General features: G+C 34.6%; 1 protein-coding gene across 2 annotated transcripts in view; it reads right to left on the bottom strand.

The window, feature by feature from the left end:
* Positions 1-18,258, bottom strand: part of exoc4 (exocyst complex component 4) — a 447,737-nt gene that overhangs the window by 150,708 nt on the left and 278,771 nt on the right. For both annotated transcript variants that reach the window (XM_028814392.2, XM_028814398.2), the window contains exon 11: positions 14,144-14,363. In XM_028814392.2, coding sequence (XP_028670225.1) covers positions 14,144-14,363 — 220 coding nt within the window. The remainder of the gene's footprint in view (positions 1-14,143; positions 14,364-18,258) is intronic.

The raw sequence follows: 18,258 nt of genomic DNA, 5'->3' as shown, positions 1-18,258 counted from the left end.
AAATTCACAAAACAATACATTAATGTTGGCTAGATTAAAAAAGCAATTCTTTAAACTAAGATATTTTAAATGATGATTAAAGCCAAGAGAAGAAGACCTTTTGATCCTATAAACACATCTGCTTCTCTTTTAAAACAGTAACTTGTTTCTCTGCAGCAAAAAGCAACACTCCAGGTGTATTAAGCTAGTACTTCTGTAAAATGACTGACCTACTTACAGATCCTTTGGAAAAGGTTTTATTTAGAAAGAGCACAAAAAGATGGAGTTATGGATTACAAAGCAAGGTGGTTATATTTAAAGGGAAAAAATCATGCTAAAAACCTCTAAAATGTTTACACCAAAGGGGGACACTTATTAATTTCTAATTTACAATTTCCAAAAAAGGTTTTTTGGTTTTATAGAGTAGTAAAAGCTGAACAAATAAAACATACTGCATAGTGCCAAATGCATATTAAATTTCAGATAAAATAAGTAAATTAAAGAACTTTGTACTCACATAAACTTCAATGATAAAGAATGATCAACAATGTGTTTGCATGATTTTAGTTTATTCCATAGTGCAGAGTCATTCAGAGCAAAATTAATGTTATCATTTTCAACACAACACAGTTTTGCAAACAAAACTATTAGATATCGCAGCAGCACCACTGGCTGACTATGTTGGTTTTCCTCTAATTTAAAACATTACTTATAATTATAGACCTATTTATTTATATTTTACTGTTTCAAGTGTGTTTGCAGCTGTAACACTGTGGCTTCTTCTATGAAACAATAATGAAAACCTTTCATGCATCTACAGTACATACTTATGTATCAATCAAAACATGAAGAGAAAACAGTGCAATGGAAAAAGCCATTTCTTTATTTTGATGGCTAAACTATATAATGCTAAAGCTACTGACAGATGTCATTCCAAAGCCATTTCTACTAAAAAAAAAACTGGCATTAGTGAGGTGTGTGCTGCCAGAGTGGGAGATAGAAGTAAGAAGGAGGAAAAAAGATTAAAAAAAAAGATCATGACACAAAAACCTTCCAAAGTCCTATTCTTTGTAAAGTGATTCTTGTATTAGCTAGTAATGTATGTTAATTGAATTTAAAATTTTGGATGTCTGAACAGTACACAACCGTGACCCATTCATAGCTAAGCACTTTTCTAGCACTTTTAGCAATAGACCAGGAAGCGACTGAACTTCTTGTAATGTTATTTCCCATTGTTTTCAATGACTGTTCACACAGAAGCGTTTTAGCACTGAGTGGTTTAGTAAACTCCTACATGCAGCAGTTTTAAGTATTATCAGACAAATGCACATTCTGTTGATATCATAAAGCTCATAAAAAGCTGGTAAAAAGGCATTTTTACAGGAAACCAATGCACATGCATTTGTTTTCTAGTCACAGCTATAGACATATGGCTTGTAATCAAGTGAAAAGACTTCATCAAAAGTTAAAGGTGTTTATATAATATTAAAAACAGGTTATTGTTTAGTACGAATGTTTTAACATATAGGCAGAGTGGTAGAGCAGAGCTCTCATTTATGCTTCACAGCTCCAGCTGTATCTGGTTTGCATGTGCCCGCACATTTGAGGATTGATCAATATTACTTAGCGTGTTTAACTGTGTATGAATACCTATTTTAACACTAAATACAGGAAGTTCATCAGTGATATTTCCCAATTAAGAAAATAGGTTTAGTCCTTCAGGAACTAAATAACATCTAGGCCCTTTTCCATCCCCTTTCCAAGCCCCTGGTGAAACCTGTTGCTGCGCCATCAGATTGGTACACTGCTCCTCCACAGTCATCTTGATTTATTGAACTGGTTGTTCCCCTTCTGACATGTGTGTCCAATCTTAATCTTGTTTGCATATTTAATAAAGGAAAAATGGTCACTGCTCTGTCTCAAAAATTTATGGAGTACAGATGAAATATTATGAAGACAGAATATACTCTTAAAAAGCATATTTATAAACAATTATTACAATATATGGACTCATGCATATGTGAAGATTACATTAAAAAACTCAAAGACAGTATTCTACACTCTTCACGTCAAAAATGTTAGCAAAAATACCAAAGCCAAACAACGTCACAAAATACACACCTCAAGATTATATTGATTTATTGTTTATTTGTCTTAATCAAAAAACTGTGTTTGTGTGTGTGTATCTATCTGGGTGTAGGGTTAGGAAAAAAAATGTAAAAATATGCAAAACATGTAAAAAAAATAAAAATAAAAATACCAAATAAAGTTCTAGAAATGAGAAAATTGATCTTATCAACCTGTTCTGATGCTTGACGTTATACGCCAGCAACAGCAGCAAAGTAATGACTTTCTTGCACCCGCTCGGGTCACGTGAACAAGATTTATAGCTATAATCCTAATGACTGATAACTTTGTGTGGTAGTCAATGGTTGAGTGAAAATAATGATAAATCAATGCGTATGTCTGAAAACCAAAGCCCTGACATGACTGGGCTAGAGTTACTAAACCAGGCCAATGCAGCAGCAACCACCAATGCATTTTCCCAGAAGAAAAACTTACAATGGTCTGTTCGATAAGCAATGCCAAGAATAAGCAGCGAAAATGAGAAGCTGCAAGTGAAGAGGAAAAGAATGCCAAAAGCGAAAGGGGTCAGGAGTCTAATTTATAAAACTTTCCATGGATTTAAATGTGAAAATATGCATGTGCCAAAAAAACAGGAAAATGCATTAGTCAAAAAAAAAATCTGGTGTACACTCATTTCTATGAAATTTACTATTTATACATTAAATCACAATCACCTTGTAAATATGCATACTAGAACGTGCCTTGAACATGTCCCTGAAAGTTCTATATATGGCGCATGTTAATCAACCTCATACATAATCAATTACGATACTGTGGAACTTAATTGGCTGTTACAGCAGCCTCTCACTCCTGACACATTGAATTTAAAAGTATCTGGCTGTATATATCACAACTGAGAGCGCAAAATCATGCACTGGTATCATAAGGTCAGGTTTAAACTTCATGTGATGAGTGCTGCAACGAATGCTACTGCTACGCAACCATTGTACTGTTTATACTTGTGCTCATACATTACGTAAATCTGGAAGATTCCACTAGGTGGCAGTGTGAGATATCATCAAGGTGAGAAAATGTTCGGCTTCCCCAGTGTTGTGAATTGCCTGAAACATCTATTAAATTCCGAGGATACCATGCCACAATATCTCTGAAAAATGTTTCATGATTACATCCATCAATCCAGGGATGCGCCAATTCAAGCAAGCACTTGGCACGAAGAAGAAACAATCCCTGGATGGGACATCAACTCATCGCAAGGTGAATACAAGCACACACATACACTAGCGTTATTTTAGCATCACCAAATCCCCAAACCTGCATATCTTTGGAAGGAAACCAGAGCACACTGTGGAAACCCACCAGGAAAACATGCAAACTCCCACTCTGCCACCGTGCTGCCCCCACGTGTAATTATTAACAGTATTCATTATTTAAATGAAGTTAACGATTTATCTGTAAAATGTAATATACATAGTTTAATGCATTTCATTATGAAAGTTATATCAAGTATACATCTAAGGATTCTAAATGTGCAGAGAGCTGGAATATCATAAATTTAATGTCTTCTGTGCGGTGATCAATTGCTGCTTGCCGCTGCTGTCAAAGCAAGTACAGTTTAACATCTGGGCCGTTTTTTTTAAGATGACGTTACGATGGTCTACTTCAATGATAAAATAAACTACGGGATTAAAGTGGATATTTCATGATTTTAGACAAAATTTCCACTTTAATCACAAAATACTCCTTTTCACTGTGTCCCTAACTTTTTTTTCTCTGTGGCTCAAATATGCCGCTGTACATTCTGATGCTGTTGTGAAGGTGCAAAAAAAAAGACAGCACAGAAGAAGGTATATGAAACCTTTAAAATGTACCATGTCATTATGATGGGGAATATGCGACACTTGAATATAAAAGTACCATGAATGCATTTGTATGTCGGCATGTTGCTTCGCCACATCAAATATCGAAGCACGCACATCGCACTGCAACGTGGCTTTCTGTCACATGTAGATAGTAAACACAAACTCTGGTGTCACGTTCCGACTTTATCACACTGCACCCCCCGACTTTTTGCTGGTACTGCAACTCGCGCACGCATCGCATTAATTTCCGAGGACGTGCTCAGAGGACGTGTCAAATGAACACTGGGAACGTGTGGCAGCCATGATGAGTGCGCATACGCATTCTGAGCCTGAAGTATTAACTGGTCCTAAGGCCTCTCGTCTGTGCTCTTGGGGTCAGGAAAATGTGAAAGGCACCATCGTCTGAGTTGATAGCCACAAGCACCTGGCACATATAATGACATGATTGCTTTTACAATGAATAGTACATGCCATATGAAACACTGAGTGTTCAGAGGGTTAACTTACTAACAGGCCAGCCACCACGTACAGTTCCCATCACATCTGTCAATGCTATTTTGCCTCAAAATAAATGAATAATGGGCTGACCCAGGCCATCGATACATGATGCTTGCCAGCCACATCTTGGATGACTTGTGCAGAATGTAAATGCTAACAGTTAACAAAAGCTTTATTCTCACTACATTCCTTTATTGCAATATAAGTTCAGTAACAGTGCTCCAACTAAATTAAGAGATCTGGACACTGCTGCAAATTGCCTTTTTATGTTGTTAAAAACATTAAACACACATTTGTTTAATGTGTGTACGCCTACATCATACCAAAACTAGATGTAGTGCCTTACCGGTCAATTAACGGCTTCCAGCACAGCAGGCATGATAAAGTGAAGCTTGACGGAGATATTCCTGACATGTAGGCCATTTCTTAGAGAAGTGACAACAGGTAGTTGATGTAAACTGATGAAAAAACAAAACATTTCTTCAATGCAAATACATAGTATTGGCCCTCTTAAAAGGGAACTAAAACACAATCTTTGCCTCATATTCATTACTTTTGAAGTGTAATAAGTTTGTCACGTCAACACATATTACAATAACAGGTCATTGGCATGAATTATTATACGTGTAAGTCGTCATTTAGCTGGTTTGGCTGCATTTCCCTTCTCGATCAAGGTTGTCTTTATTTCCCAGTTTCTCAGAAATGCATTAGTCAGAATAAATACACACAAAGTTTCACATTAATTTTTTTTTTATAAATCTCGACATTTGCTTGGGAAGTTGCGTACACAAATGTCAGGCATCTTTTTGTGCATATGCAAGCTTTATAAATGAGGCTCCAGGTACATATTATTATACAAGACCAAGTCTCAAAAAAAAAAATCAAAGATCAGATAGATAGATAGATAGATAGATAGATAGATAGATAGATAGATAGATAGATAGATAGATAGATAGATAGATAGATAGATAGATACTTTATTAATCCCAATGGGAAATTCACATTCTCCAGCAGCAGCATAATGATACAATAAATAATATTAAATTAAAGAATGATAATAATGCAGGTGAAAAACAGGCAATAACTTTGTATAATGTTAAATGTTAACGTTTACACCCCCGGGTGGAATTGAAGAGTCGCATAGTTTGGGGGAGGAACGATCTCCTCAATCTGTCATTGACTGTACATTGATCACATATATGTCAACCCATCTTAGGAGGGTAACGCATCTAGTTAAGCAATAAACTAACAAATACCAATAAGAATTGCTTAAGCAATTATTAGAGAAAGAAGAAGCAAGGAAATGAATTCAGTAAACAAACCAATAATAGAATAAGTTAACTTACTTAACAAGTAGCAAGAAAACTTCAATTACCAGATGGCGAAGACATAACTGCTATTAAGAAAGAACAAAATCAAACAATGGAAAAAAAATCAGTTATGGGATGCATCCTTGAACCCCTTGAGGTAGTAGCAAAGGAGAGAATTAAAACAAAACTGAGTGTCATTATGAACAATGCTACACATCCTCTCTCTGACTCACTAACACTGAATAGTTTCAGCAAAGAAATTATTCAGCAGTTTGTCAAGAAACGCTACTAGGGCTCCTTTACACCAATAGCAACAAGCCTGTATAAGGCCAGGTTTATAGTTCACACAATGCGATGCGTGCTCCAGTGGGTGCTACTGCTACGCAAGCGGTTTACTGTTTATACTTGTGCATGCACTTTACATAAATCTGGAAGATTCCACCACGTGGCAATGTGAGCTATCACCATGGTGAGAAACGTTTGGTTTCACTGTGTTGTGAATTGCCTGAAACATCCATTAAATTCCGAGGACACCTTGCCAAAATATCTCTGAAAAGGATGTTTAATTGATTACATACATCAATCCAGGGATGCACCCATTCCTGCAAGCATATAATCCCTGGACGGGGCATCAGCTCATTGCAAGATAAACACAAAGATAAATCAAATTTCTGAAAGAATGAGGAAAAAACTAAAGGTTCTGAACAGAGAATGAAATACAACTGCTTTTAAATTTGCAAGCAAATATAAGGTTGCCAAAGCCTTGGAAAATATAGACTGGGAGTCCTGCTTAAATAAATGCTGTGAAATATTTGAGTTTTTCAACACACAGCACCCATCAGCTGATGCAGAAAAGTTAAACAATGCTAATCCAGATAGTAAAGATGAGATCACAAAGGAAATTATCAAAACAACTTGAAGTCAGTGCCTGATTACATGACAATTATGAAGCAGTGTTTTCAAAAGCTCTGTTTTTGCCATCCACACTGCTACATGGGAGCCTATGTTTACAAATTTACACACTCTGAAGAGCATTTTTGAAACAACACATTTTCAGTGGTTGAAGGATGGCCAAACCAAATAACAAAAGATGCCAATTCAAATGTATCTGTGTTGATGCAAACTAGGTCTTAATCTTACTGTGGAAATTGCCCAATTGCATTTCCTGCGTTAAAAAAAATAAGACGAAATGCCATCAATTTCTCATTGCATATAATGTACAATAATGTATTGTACATAACACAGTTTTGCTCATGGAACAACCATTCATTCATTATCAATTAAATAGGCAAGTGCCTATCTTGGTGCCACAAGGCACAAGCTACCTCTAAATGGGGTCCTAGTTCGCTGAAATAGGGTTTCATGTTCTACTCAAATAAGAAGGGAATATTGCATTAAAGTGCAGAACAGGATTCAACTATACTGCTTAATATGAAACCAGACTTGATAACAGTGTTAATATTTTCATACAGATACATGTTATTTCAAAAGCAAATGTTATACACATAGAAATAGTAACTTAAATAACAAAAAGATAAAAAAACAAGGTGAAAAGTGAGTTTTTATTAAAAAGGGGGGAGTGATCTACAACCAGTTTGTATAGTAGGGTGTTACATATTGGGAATCCACTGCAGCACAAAAAAGTTCTCTTTTATCTGATTACATTATTTAACTTTGAACAGCATTATTTCTGGTCTGATATTATATTCTTTAGTGGAATATATGTCAAACAGAAAAGAATTATCAAAGAGTGTATTTTTGGCCAAGAACATTAAAAGTAGGTTCTTTCCAAAAGAGTTCCATTGTGTCATTATTCTTCAACAAGGTAAAGTACAAATTTTAAAAATAAAAAGAGAAAACTCAATGAGTCATTTATCATGGTAACACAGAAAATATTTTGAACCAAAAAAGCATATAAAAGTGCATTATAATCACAAGATTCAATCATATAAAGCAAATAAACAAACAAAAAAAAACTAAACTGTGATTAGAACAAAGATACACAACAAAACAAATGACATATCATATTTCAAAAATCTTCAGAAGATAATGCTCAAGACACTAACCCAAGGCTATTAGACGAGATACTTGATGCCCTTGGGTTTCTCTGACCTTAGGAAAATATTTAAAATAAGGACCAAGAAAAATATATCTCCTAGAATTCTGAAAGTAATAAATGTATTCAAAGTTGAAAACACATACACAGTGTATGAACATTTACTTTTATATCATTTCCTCTGGTTTGCTATAATTGATATATTACCTATGATCAAGTAACCGACTACTATTTTTTAAAAGAACTATTTTAAACCAACATTTCCTGACACTATAATTAAGGATGCTTTGGAAAACCTGTTCTTATTTCAAACCACAAAGCCAAAAGTCCCAAGGTGGTATAATATTTTCAACTCTGCCAACTCTGAAATCGGCTGCAAATGAGCTGTCCATCAGCACAGCCCTGGCAGAAAGAAAAGGCAAGCCTTTTGAGAGTACAAGTATACATGGAGGATCAACAAAGCAAAATGGTTCAGAAGAATTGGATAACAATTAATTTGTTACTTTAAGATCTGCAGAAAACCATATTGTGCCTTAATAGACAAATAAATACAAAACCATTCAAATGGATTTGTAGGTGGTGATCATTATTAATATGTAACAGAAATAATAGAATATATTTTGGTACTTTTTGTGTGTTTATAGGAATAGTGGTCATTAATTCCTTTCTATTATTTGGGTTGCAGCTGGAAGAGGTATAGGTGAGGCCATCAGGGGTGCTTACTGTGTGCATCCCATTGCCCCAGTGTAGTGACAGGGAAACTGTACTGTAACAACTGGCCCCGTCCTTCAGATGAGATGTAAAACTGAGGTCCTGACTCCCTATGGTCATCTTACGAAAAGTGTATATGTTTCCCGATAGGTCACCAGGGCCTGGTCATTCTGGTAACCTAATCATTCCCTGTCTCTAACTGGCCATCTCCAACCATGGAACAGACGTCAGTTTACCACAAAACCCACTCACTCATCTCAGGCCAAACTAGACTTGTTCATATGTTCATAAATCTGACAACCAAGTTCATATTTGTGAAGAAATAGTGGAGCATGAGAAAAAAAACTGCCACAGACACGAGGATACACTCTGTGGCAAGCACTGCAATCTCATTCTCTCATTTACATCTTTCCAACTATTTGACACTGTCAGAAACATCTAGAAAAATATGAGTAGCAATAAAGTTCAACCGTAATGAGCTTATTAATCCAAAAAACAAAAAGAAGTCTTTGAACAGTTATACAAACCAACTTAAGTGCCCTTGCCAGCTGACTATTTTCTTTTATGAAACACTGCGCATATTTTCACAAGTTTCTCATCTACAGATGTACAGGTATAATTTAAAAAAATGCATACTATCTTAAAAGTAACTTTCTTGAGAAACAAATTGTATTTCTAAACTATGGAAAACTGCATAGTGAGCAAAAGGGAAAAAAAGCAAGAAACAGAATACTGTGAAGCCAAAAATAACTGCACTGTAAATAATAAAATAAATGTTAGAATAATTCATTTATGTGTGGTTATGTATTAAGTCCTACACTTCCCTTTTCTAAAAATATGGTAAGAACAGAACAGCAAAAAGGTAAAGCAGGTGTCCCTGTTGGCAGACATAAAAATGCCCTTTATATGATTATGTTTAGTGCTATGTTACAAATTGTACAGATTTACTAAAGGAAACAAAATGAAGATTTATGGATGCAATCATTCTAAGATTTAGAAAGACTGTCCAAGATGTGCTTCTAATTAAATCAATCAATCAGTAATGGGGAAGAGGGTCTGCAGGAGAATTAGATTGAGATTTTTTTGCCACTGTGAAGTCATGCTACGGAAGAATTATGAGAAAACGGCAGCATTTTTCCAACTCATAGTAATTGCTGGAGGGATTCCAAGTTTCATACTGATATAGGATATTGTGATCATAAAAACACTGTTAGTTATTTTAAAATAAATGAACACAAATGATGCAAAAGCTTTCATCATACCTATCTGGTAGTAGAACTAGCGATTAAGACAGGCAAGTGGGCAGCTAAAATGTTTTGGGTATAGCATACAAATTATATAACGAACAAATAGTCTCATAGTCTCACTAGTTTTATCTGCAACAAATGTAGTCAGATGAAGCTAGCAGAAAGTTCCATGCACATTTTGATTTGTTTTGTTAGCTCTGCTATACAGTATGTGTGAGAGAAGAGAATGTCATTTTTATTGGGAAAAAATATTTCAATTGAGGAGCAGTGTGTTTGTGAGAGGACCTTAAAGTCGAATGGAATCCTGTTATAAGTGCTCCTGCAAAATGCACATTTCAGCAAATGGTGGAAAGTGGCATATGACTAACTCTGTGAACAATGCACTGAAACCAGGAAACCCTTCTGTCCATACCCACAGCTTGTCAGCAACATTTCAGATTGTAAGAAAAGAAATCCTCATAATCAACCTGAATACCACTGGGTTATTAATAAAAGAGACGTCATTGTCAATCTCACTCTCACCAGTCCTAGCAACTCTCTTGTGTCCACAGGTTTCTATGTACAGATGAGGAAGTGATAACTGCACTCAAAGCAACAGCTACAATTTTTATATTTTCAATTTCTCCACCTTTGTATCATGAACAAATGAATTCACAGATGCCTAGCACCTGAAAAAATATGTCAATCAGGATGTACCTGTCTGGCAAAATAGTTTACTGTATTTATTTTGTCCACATCAGCTTTTCTACAGAGCAAAAAAAAAAGAGAAAAAAATGCAGTGCCCCTGGGGTTTTATGCCATTTACTGACAAATCTTTAATGATTAAAACTCTGTTTTACTATGGTTAAATTTCAGTAAAATCTATTATTATTATATATTAGCCAAAAACAAAAAGAACACCAGGATGGTCCCAGTCTGGAATTCTGTAATACAGTATGTTAAAGACTGAGGACATGGTCAGTGTTATGGTTAGTGGCACACCCCATGGTTATACCCCATATACTGCCATCAATAGGTGGGGCTCACATGTCATCACCTGCTGTGCTGTACCCTGTGAATAATTCGTCATGCCTGATAGATGTCATCATGCAGTGTTCATGCAAATAACATTTTGAGCCGGATTCCTATATAGCAGAAATTTGTGTCCACAGTGCACTGGTGATGGTAAGAGTTGGTGCCCACAGTGGCAGGCTCGGTTCTGGACTGCCTAGATATACAGATGAATGTAAACATGAATGAGAACAGAAACTGAACAATTTCAGCAGCACATATCAGAGCCATTGTTGCTACCTGCATATGTTAATGTATTCTAGAGACTGTTTGTAAATTCCCTGACCAGCTTGTCTCCCATGTTCAGAATCTTTAGTGATCCTCAGCCAATTGCACTCCCAGTCCACAGGAAAACAATTATGATATGCCCGATTATTTGCAAACCAGACCACAGTCATGTATTGCAGCCGAGGGAAGTTACACCTTATATTAATATAAATTGTTGTAACACATGACACTCTATTCCTTAAGTAAACGTTGTGTGTCATCATGTTCTTACTTAACACAATCAGCTGATTCTCTTACCTAAATGTAAGTTCTGTAGTTTGTTGTTTTTTTTCACTTTCCGCTAGTGCATATTTGGCCAACCAGATCAGGAAATATTACAACTGTTCACATTTTTTTTCAGGTAGATTAAGTACCCTTCTCATCAGCACACAAGGAACTGAACCGACAACCTTTCAGTTTCAGATCTAGTGCCTTAGCCACTATGTCAGACTATCTGCTTTTTGACAAACCACCAGACATGTGAATTAGACTATCGCTGTGTTATCGACTGCTGGATTTCCATTCTGCCAGGAAGAATAGTGCAATAATGAAATAGGTGAAATGATCCGGTTGTGGAACCAAAATAAACTAGAGGTGAAATTTAAAGAAGGTCGAAGAACACTCTCAGAGTTATAAATCAAAGTTAGTGGAAAACTTCAAGCTCCTAGATACAATTAGTTCTAAGACCCTAACACTTGAGATTAATATAGTGAGCACAAGAAAGTTCACCAGAGACTGTGGATCCAAAGATATTAAGGCCAGGTGACACTAGAGTTAAAGAAATGACTAGAAAAGTTTTAAAATCACAGGAAGTCATTGCTGTATGGTGGCTCACAGTACTATTTTCATTATACTATTTTACATTTAACTGAAAACCCTAAAGATCTTATCTTTTCCATCATACTGAACTCAATAATAGTTCATTTTTTCATCTAGTAAGTGGATTTTTTCTAGGAACAATTTTCTTTACATTTGCCATTCCTTTGCACCTTACATGTAGAGACGCATGGTTCCACTGTTTACCTGTAGGTTAAGTGACTGACTCAGAATTGCACTGTGGTTTGGAAGAAGTGGATGCCAGCTCCTTAGCCACTTGCTAACCTATAAGTCTGGTACTACCAGTATTAATCCACAAGCCTTGAGATGTATCTACCACCTTAGGCTTTTGACCTTAGAAACACCTGTAATTATTTGATGAATATTAAAGCATTTTATTACTAAAACTAAATTACTTGAGTTAAACTGGGCCCATGTACAAAATTAATAGTAATTCATATGTTCATAAATTACATCTCATATAAGCACAGATGCAATAGCTGTGTTAAATAACTTATTTTACAGACTTTTTATTACTACATTTGATTTGTAAATTGACATTACAATTACAATTGTAAATGTAAGTCAGAGTGGGTGTCCTGCAGGCAGACTGTTGTGACAGCAGGCTGAAGTTTGATTCCTCCCTTACACCCGATGTTAGCAAGAAAAGTAGTAGCTCCCTTTCATAACAGAAAAAGCCAGCTCATAAGAATTGGAAATGGATGGAAAATATCTGCATTGTGTCTCCAAACCGAATAGATCTCTACTACTGACAAACAGAGTATAAATTGAGATTTTTTTTACACTGATTCATCATTGTTTCTGAACTTATTTTGTTAGCTAGTTTCAGGGTGTTTAATGCTGTCACCTGGATCATTCAAACAAAGCCTGACAAACTTTCTAGAATACAAAAACTAAAAAAATTACTGTCAGCTAATGGAAGTGACAGAACATTTAACTCAGTTATTTTTTTATAATGTATTTAATGGCTTTGCTTTTTGATAAGATGATGTTTTGCTTGTTTCCACATATAAATATGGCTCAGAAGTTAAGAATAATATTTCAATACTTTCTAGAATACAAAAACTAAAAAAATGACTGTCAGCTAATGGAAGTGACAGAACATTTAACTCATTTATTTTTTTATAATGTATTTAATGGCTTTGCTTTTTGATAAGATGATGTTTTGCTTGTTTCCACATATAAATATGGCTCAGAAGTTAAGAATAATATTTCAATATTGTTATAAATGTAAAAATCAGCCTGTTATACGCAATACTTGAGAGCACAACTGAACTAATCCTGATCAATATGCAGTTAATTGGTACAAGCAACAACATAAGATTCTCACCCACTCACTCACGTACACACCAACAGTTACAAAGAGTTAATCTGGAATCACTAGTTAAACTCAACAGAATACCTTTTGGGATGTGAGAGAAAAACCCAAAGAATTAACACATAAAATTTATTTGGAAGTGCACCAAATTAACATCATTTTGGACCAAAATCTTTAAATGCCTCTCAGACAGCATTGGTGTCACAATCCCTCCTAAACCATTAATAGCTGTGTTTGGTGAACTCTTAGATGGGCTTAAAGTGGAGAAGGACAAATTGATTCTAATTCCTCCACTAGCATGTAGACTTATCTTGCTTAACTGGAAGAATCTCAAACCACCTTTTATAAGTCAGTGGGTAAGTGATGTTCTATACTATTTGGAAATGGAAAAAATCTAATTCACACTTAGAGGATCTGTTCAAAACTTTTTTTTTTAATTAATAAAGTTATAGAAAAGGCATTTATATTGGCAAAAAGGATATTCTCTCTTCTGTATTTTTTTAAATTTTTGCCTATGCTGTTGGTTCAGTTCTCCTTCTGTTGGGTGAGGGTTTAAGGATTAAATTCTGTTTTGTTGAGTTCAACTTGATTGTATGAAATGTTATTTTTCTTTGTTGCGCAAGTTCGATTGGATTGTATGAAATGTTATTTTCCTCCAATAAAATAATTAAAAAACTTCCCACAACTCTGGTATGAGAAATAGAATGATGGATAGTTTTTTTTTTTTAATCTTACATTCTGAACTCTTTCAATATTTTATCTCACAGGTTTTCTTATGTTTTATGCCTTTGATTGACTAAAATGAGGTTAGTAAAAACGATATACAAATGTAAATGCAGCCAGCAAATAGCAACTATAAATAACCTGAACAATGAGAAACATTCTTATTTGTGAAAAACTTTAAGGAAAACATGTTTATTTACCTGCAGGAGAGGCCTTTGAACTCCAAGCACTTTCATTGTGTCTGGACTAGCAAGGATTTTCAAGGGGTCAGATACTTTTGTGACAGCTTCAATTTCTTTGTTAATTTCCACTCTGACTTGGTTGAGGAAGTAATCGTTGATATAGTAGGTAAGAAATGTCCTCAGCTGGCACTGCTTGCCCTGTCCAGTGCCCATATTGTGCTCTATCTCCTGAATAAATCTGCAAAAAAATGGAAGATAATAAAACATCATGTATAACAGGAAAAACAAACTATACACAGTAATACCAGTCATTTCTTTCAAATAAAAGAAAATTATTTTTTATTTGTTTCATTGAGGAGTAATAATGATTTTCTGCAGTGCTCATAATGACCAGATACTGTACATCTCAAGGATTGGACACAAAAACTACTGCTGAGTTATAGCACCCTTAAAGCAGTTTCATAACTTAAAAATACAGAGGAAGAAAAACTCACACGCGAGCAGAAGTAGTGGATTCACAGCCACTGTATTTGTTGCTTTTTTTTTGTCTCACTGCATTGGTCAACTTAAACACACTTTGTAACTTCCAATATACTCTATAGTTCTCCTCCATATTTACCAGTTCCTCACCTATAGATTTACAGAGTTACTGTTGTCACATGTACAGAGGACAGTGAAATGCTTAACTTGCACGTGCTAATCAACATGTTTATCTTTCAACTTAATGAACAACTCCTTAAGTGACAACTCTTTTTTTATTTTGGGTGGCTGCACAAGAGCAGGCACAATAATTGAGCTATATAGTCATTGTAAACTGTAACACAGACATAATTAAAAGAAGAAAACCTCAAAGGAATAAAATCCACACTGCCTAGAGTTTCTACATCTCACAGGAGAGATTTAGGAGGCTTTGACTTAGCTTCTGTAGACTGTGGAAATTACCTTGCCTTAGGATTTTATATGGAGTGAATTTAAAGAGAAACTCCCCTGCTACTAATAAAGCCCTGAAAGCTTTTTCCATTCAGATATAAGAGGTGTACTCCTGAATAGTTTCTCACTGAACAGTCTCTCAAAACTTACAAGCCTCATAAGCCTTCAGCTCTTTAGTCTAAAACACCAGATTTTACTCCCCAGCATTCTACCATCATACTAAGTCACCATTCTGTACAGTCTTCTCTAATACCATACCGCTGAGCCAAAGTAAATACCTTATTAAATATTTAGGTTTAAGATGCATACTTAATACTGCGGTGGGCTGGCACCCTGCCCGGGATTGGTTCCTGCCTTATGCCCTGTGTTGGCTGGGATTGGCTCCAGCAGAGCCCCGTGACCTTGTGTTTGGATTCAGCGGGTTGGAAAATGGATGGATAAATACTTAATATAGAGTATACAGTATACTATAAATAATTTAGTAAAACTTAATAACATTCACAAATATTTCCCCAAAAGTAAAAAAAAATACTAAACATTTTTTATTGAAAAAGTACATTCTTTGTAGCTATTATTTACATTTACTTATATGGCTGACACCTTTATCCAAGGTGACTTGCAACATTTATGATAAAATTAGTTACATTGCTTTTTTGTTATTTTCCAGATGGAGCACGGGGCAGGTCAATTGACTTGCTTACGGTCACACAGTGTCAGTAATGGGATTTGAACCCATAACCTCTGGGTTTGAAGTCCAAAGCCTCAACCACTACACCACACTGCCTATATGTTATGTATGTATACATGTTATGTATAGACTATAGAAGTTGAATATGAGAAAATCTATTAAAAATTATGCTTAAATCACCAAACTTACATTAAATGTACATTTTAAAATAAGAACTTAGTAAGGTGTAAGAAATACATTTTTTTTTCATGCTAAAAAATAAATAAATAAATAAAGGAAACACAGTACTTCATATTGTGAGCCTTCACATGTAGAATTTACATGTATTATTTTTTTCATTCAAGAATATTTGAGAAAGTACCTTATCACTAAACAAGCTACACACTACACTTCTAGACATTTAAAAGACTTTCTGAAATTTTATTATCTTCTAATCATAATTCCATCAAATGTAAGAACACTAAATTGTGAATTCCGACAGAAAATAAAGCATGCATCCAACAGTCTCTCATACTAGCTATTTTTTATTATGATTTTACTGCCTTCATGCTGTATCGCTGTATCGTATCTTGCTGTATCCTCCTGAGACTAGGAGGAGTCTTGGATATTTAGGATCTGGGATGGTCTCTCTAAGAGTAGACTCTTTTGGAATGCTACAAAGATCTACAGAGGTCTCTGTGGTCCTGTCATGCAAAAGAGGGGACTGAAAAAAATACTGTATATAACACAGGAAAAAAGAAAGACGTGTTTATTTGTGTTGTATTTGTTTAAATGTGCATAAGCATTAGCAGAAATACAGTAAAGATCTGAAAGCTCTCTTTAGATCTGACTGCAGAGGTCTTTTAAAGGAATAAGCACAATTTTTCAAAACATCCACAAATAAAAATATATACTTGTAAAAACCTTTTTTGAGGTTCAAAAAGGAAACACATTTCATATACTGGTCATTTCTAATTGTAAGAGCCAATCTTAGAAAGTTAAACTCATACTAGTGTTTGCTTAATTTAAATAGAATATAATTTTCTTTCATAGTCATAGACAATGGTATAGCATTTTACCCCCTGTAAGTTAATATGAGATAGAACTTTCTTCCTATAACTAAGACACAGTGTGTTAACTGAGTCAGTTGTTGTCCTGAATAGGTCCCAGTGCTAGCAGGGACTGAAAGACCCATTTACAGCATGCAATTTACATTTTTCTGACTATTTAGAAATGATTCAGCTGTATGAGAGAACTTAAAGAAATGAAAAAAGATTGTTTAAGCTTTAAACAGAACTTTTCTTTAACAAGAACTTTTCTTTGCTATATCAATCCTTTCTCTATTCTGTGTGAACTGTTTTACTTTGAATTTTTACTAAAGTTTTTAAACAAAGATATTTTGTCTGTGGAATCATTTCAACATGTCAACCTATTGCTGAATCCCATTTTGATTACTGAACTTTGGTAATTTTTGATAAACACAGCTGCAATAATATTATTAAACAAATTGGTTTATAATTACAAACTAAAAAAATTTGTATACAGAGGTTCTGAATTATTTTCATTGATAACTACCACCCCAACCCCATTAATTCAAATGGACAATTTTGAACTGTATAGCAGTCCACAAGGCACTGAGATTATTAACTCTAAGTACAATGAGATTTTCTCACACTGAAAGATGACATTTATAACTGAAGAATAATGTGATGGCTGAAAATCCAACCCTTCAACAATTCTATTTTGTATTTCTTTTGATATTAATTTTCCAACTGAAAAAAATATATGTTAAATGATGAATTTCAAAATGAGAAAATGCTGTACTTATCACAGCTTAAATGTGGAAAAATCCTTACTCTTTAACACACTTACCTAGACAAACATTACTGATTCATTTATATTAAACTGCCCCAGATACTATAACGGTGACAAGAAGCAGCACTGCTAATCCACTAAAGCAAAAATAAGAACTTTCAAAGAATTTAATATTGGATTCATGTCAGTCAATCATTGATCCATCTTATGTGTCATAGAGCTTCTAATCCAGTGCATATTTTATTGCATTATGGTATGATATTTTAATCTTAAAACCTTTAAGCTCCACACAAACATTATATTTTATATTTTTACAGATAGATACTTGGGAAGCTTGAGTATATGAGTGGGATAGAGCACAATACTGGTCAAAACCCTTACAAGATATCAAGGATTCATTTTAATAATAGACACATTTCTATAGCAAACCCCTATAGCTAGCAAAAACAATTATTAAGTACAAATATATAATCACATAGTACACTCTACTGAGTGTTTGGCTTCACTTTCCACCGTCAGAATTTTAAATAACATATCATATTAAAAATATCAAATACTGATTTTGTTTTTTTGTGCTTGAATAAACAGGAAACCACTGATGCACTGTACTGTATATTAAAAAATCACACTTTTAAAGCATTCTTAAAGACTATCAAAGTAAAGGGATCTGAGTAATATATTTTAATTTTAATATAGCACATTAAATATTTCATTTGCTGCA

The sequence above is a fragment of the Erpetoichthys calabaricus genome, chromosome 1 (assembly GCF_900747795.2).
Source record: "Erpetoichthys calabaricus chromosome 1, fErpCal1.3, whole genome shotgun sequence".
Lineage (NCBI taxonomy): Eukaryota > Metazoa > Chordata > Cladistia > Polypteriformes > Polypteridae > Erpetoichthys > Erpetoichthys calabaricus.
The sequence above is the reverse complement of the archived record's forward strand: the minus strand, read 5'-3'. Positions and strand labels throughout refer to the sequence as shown.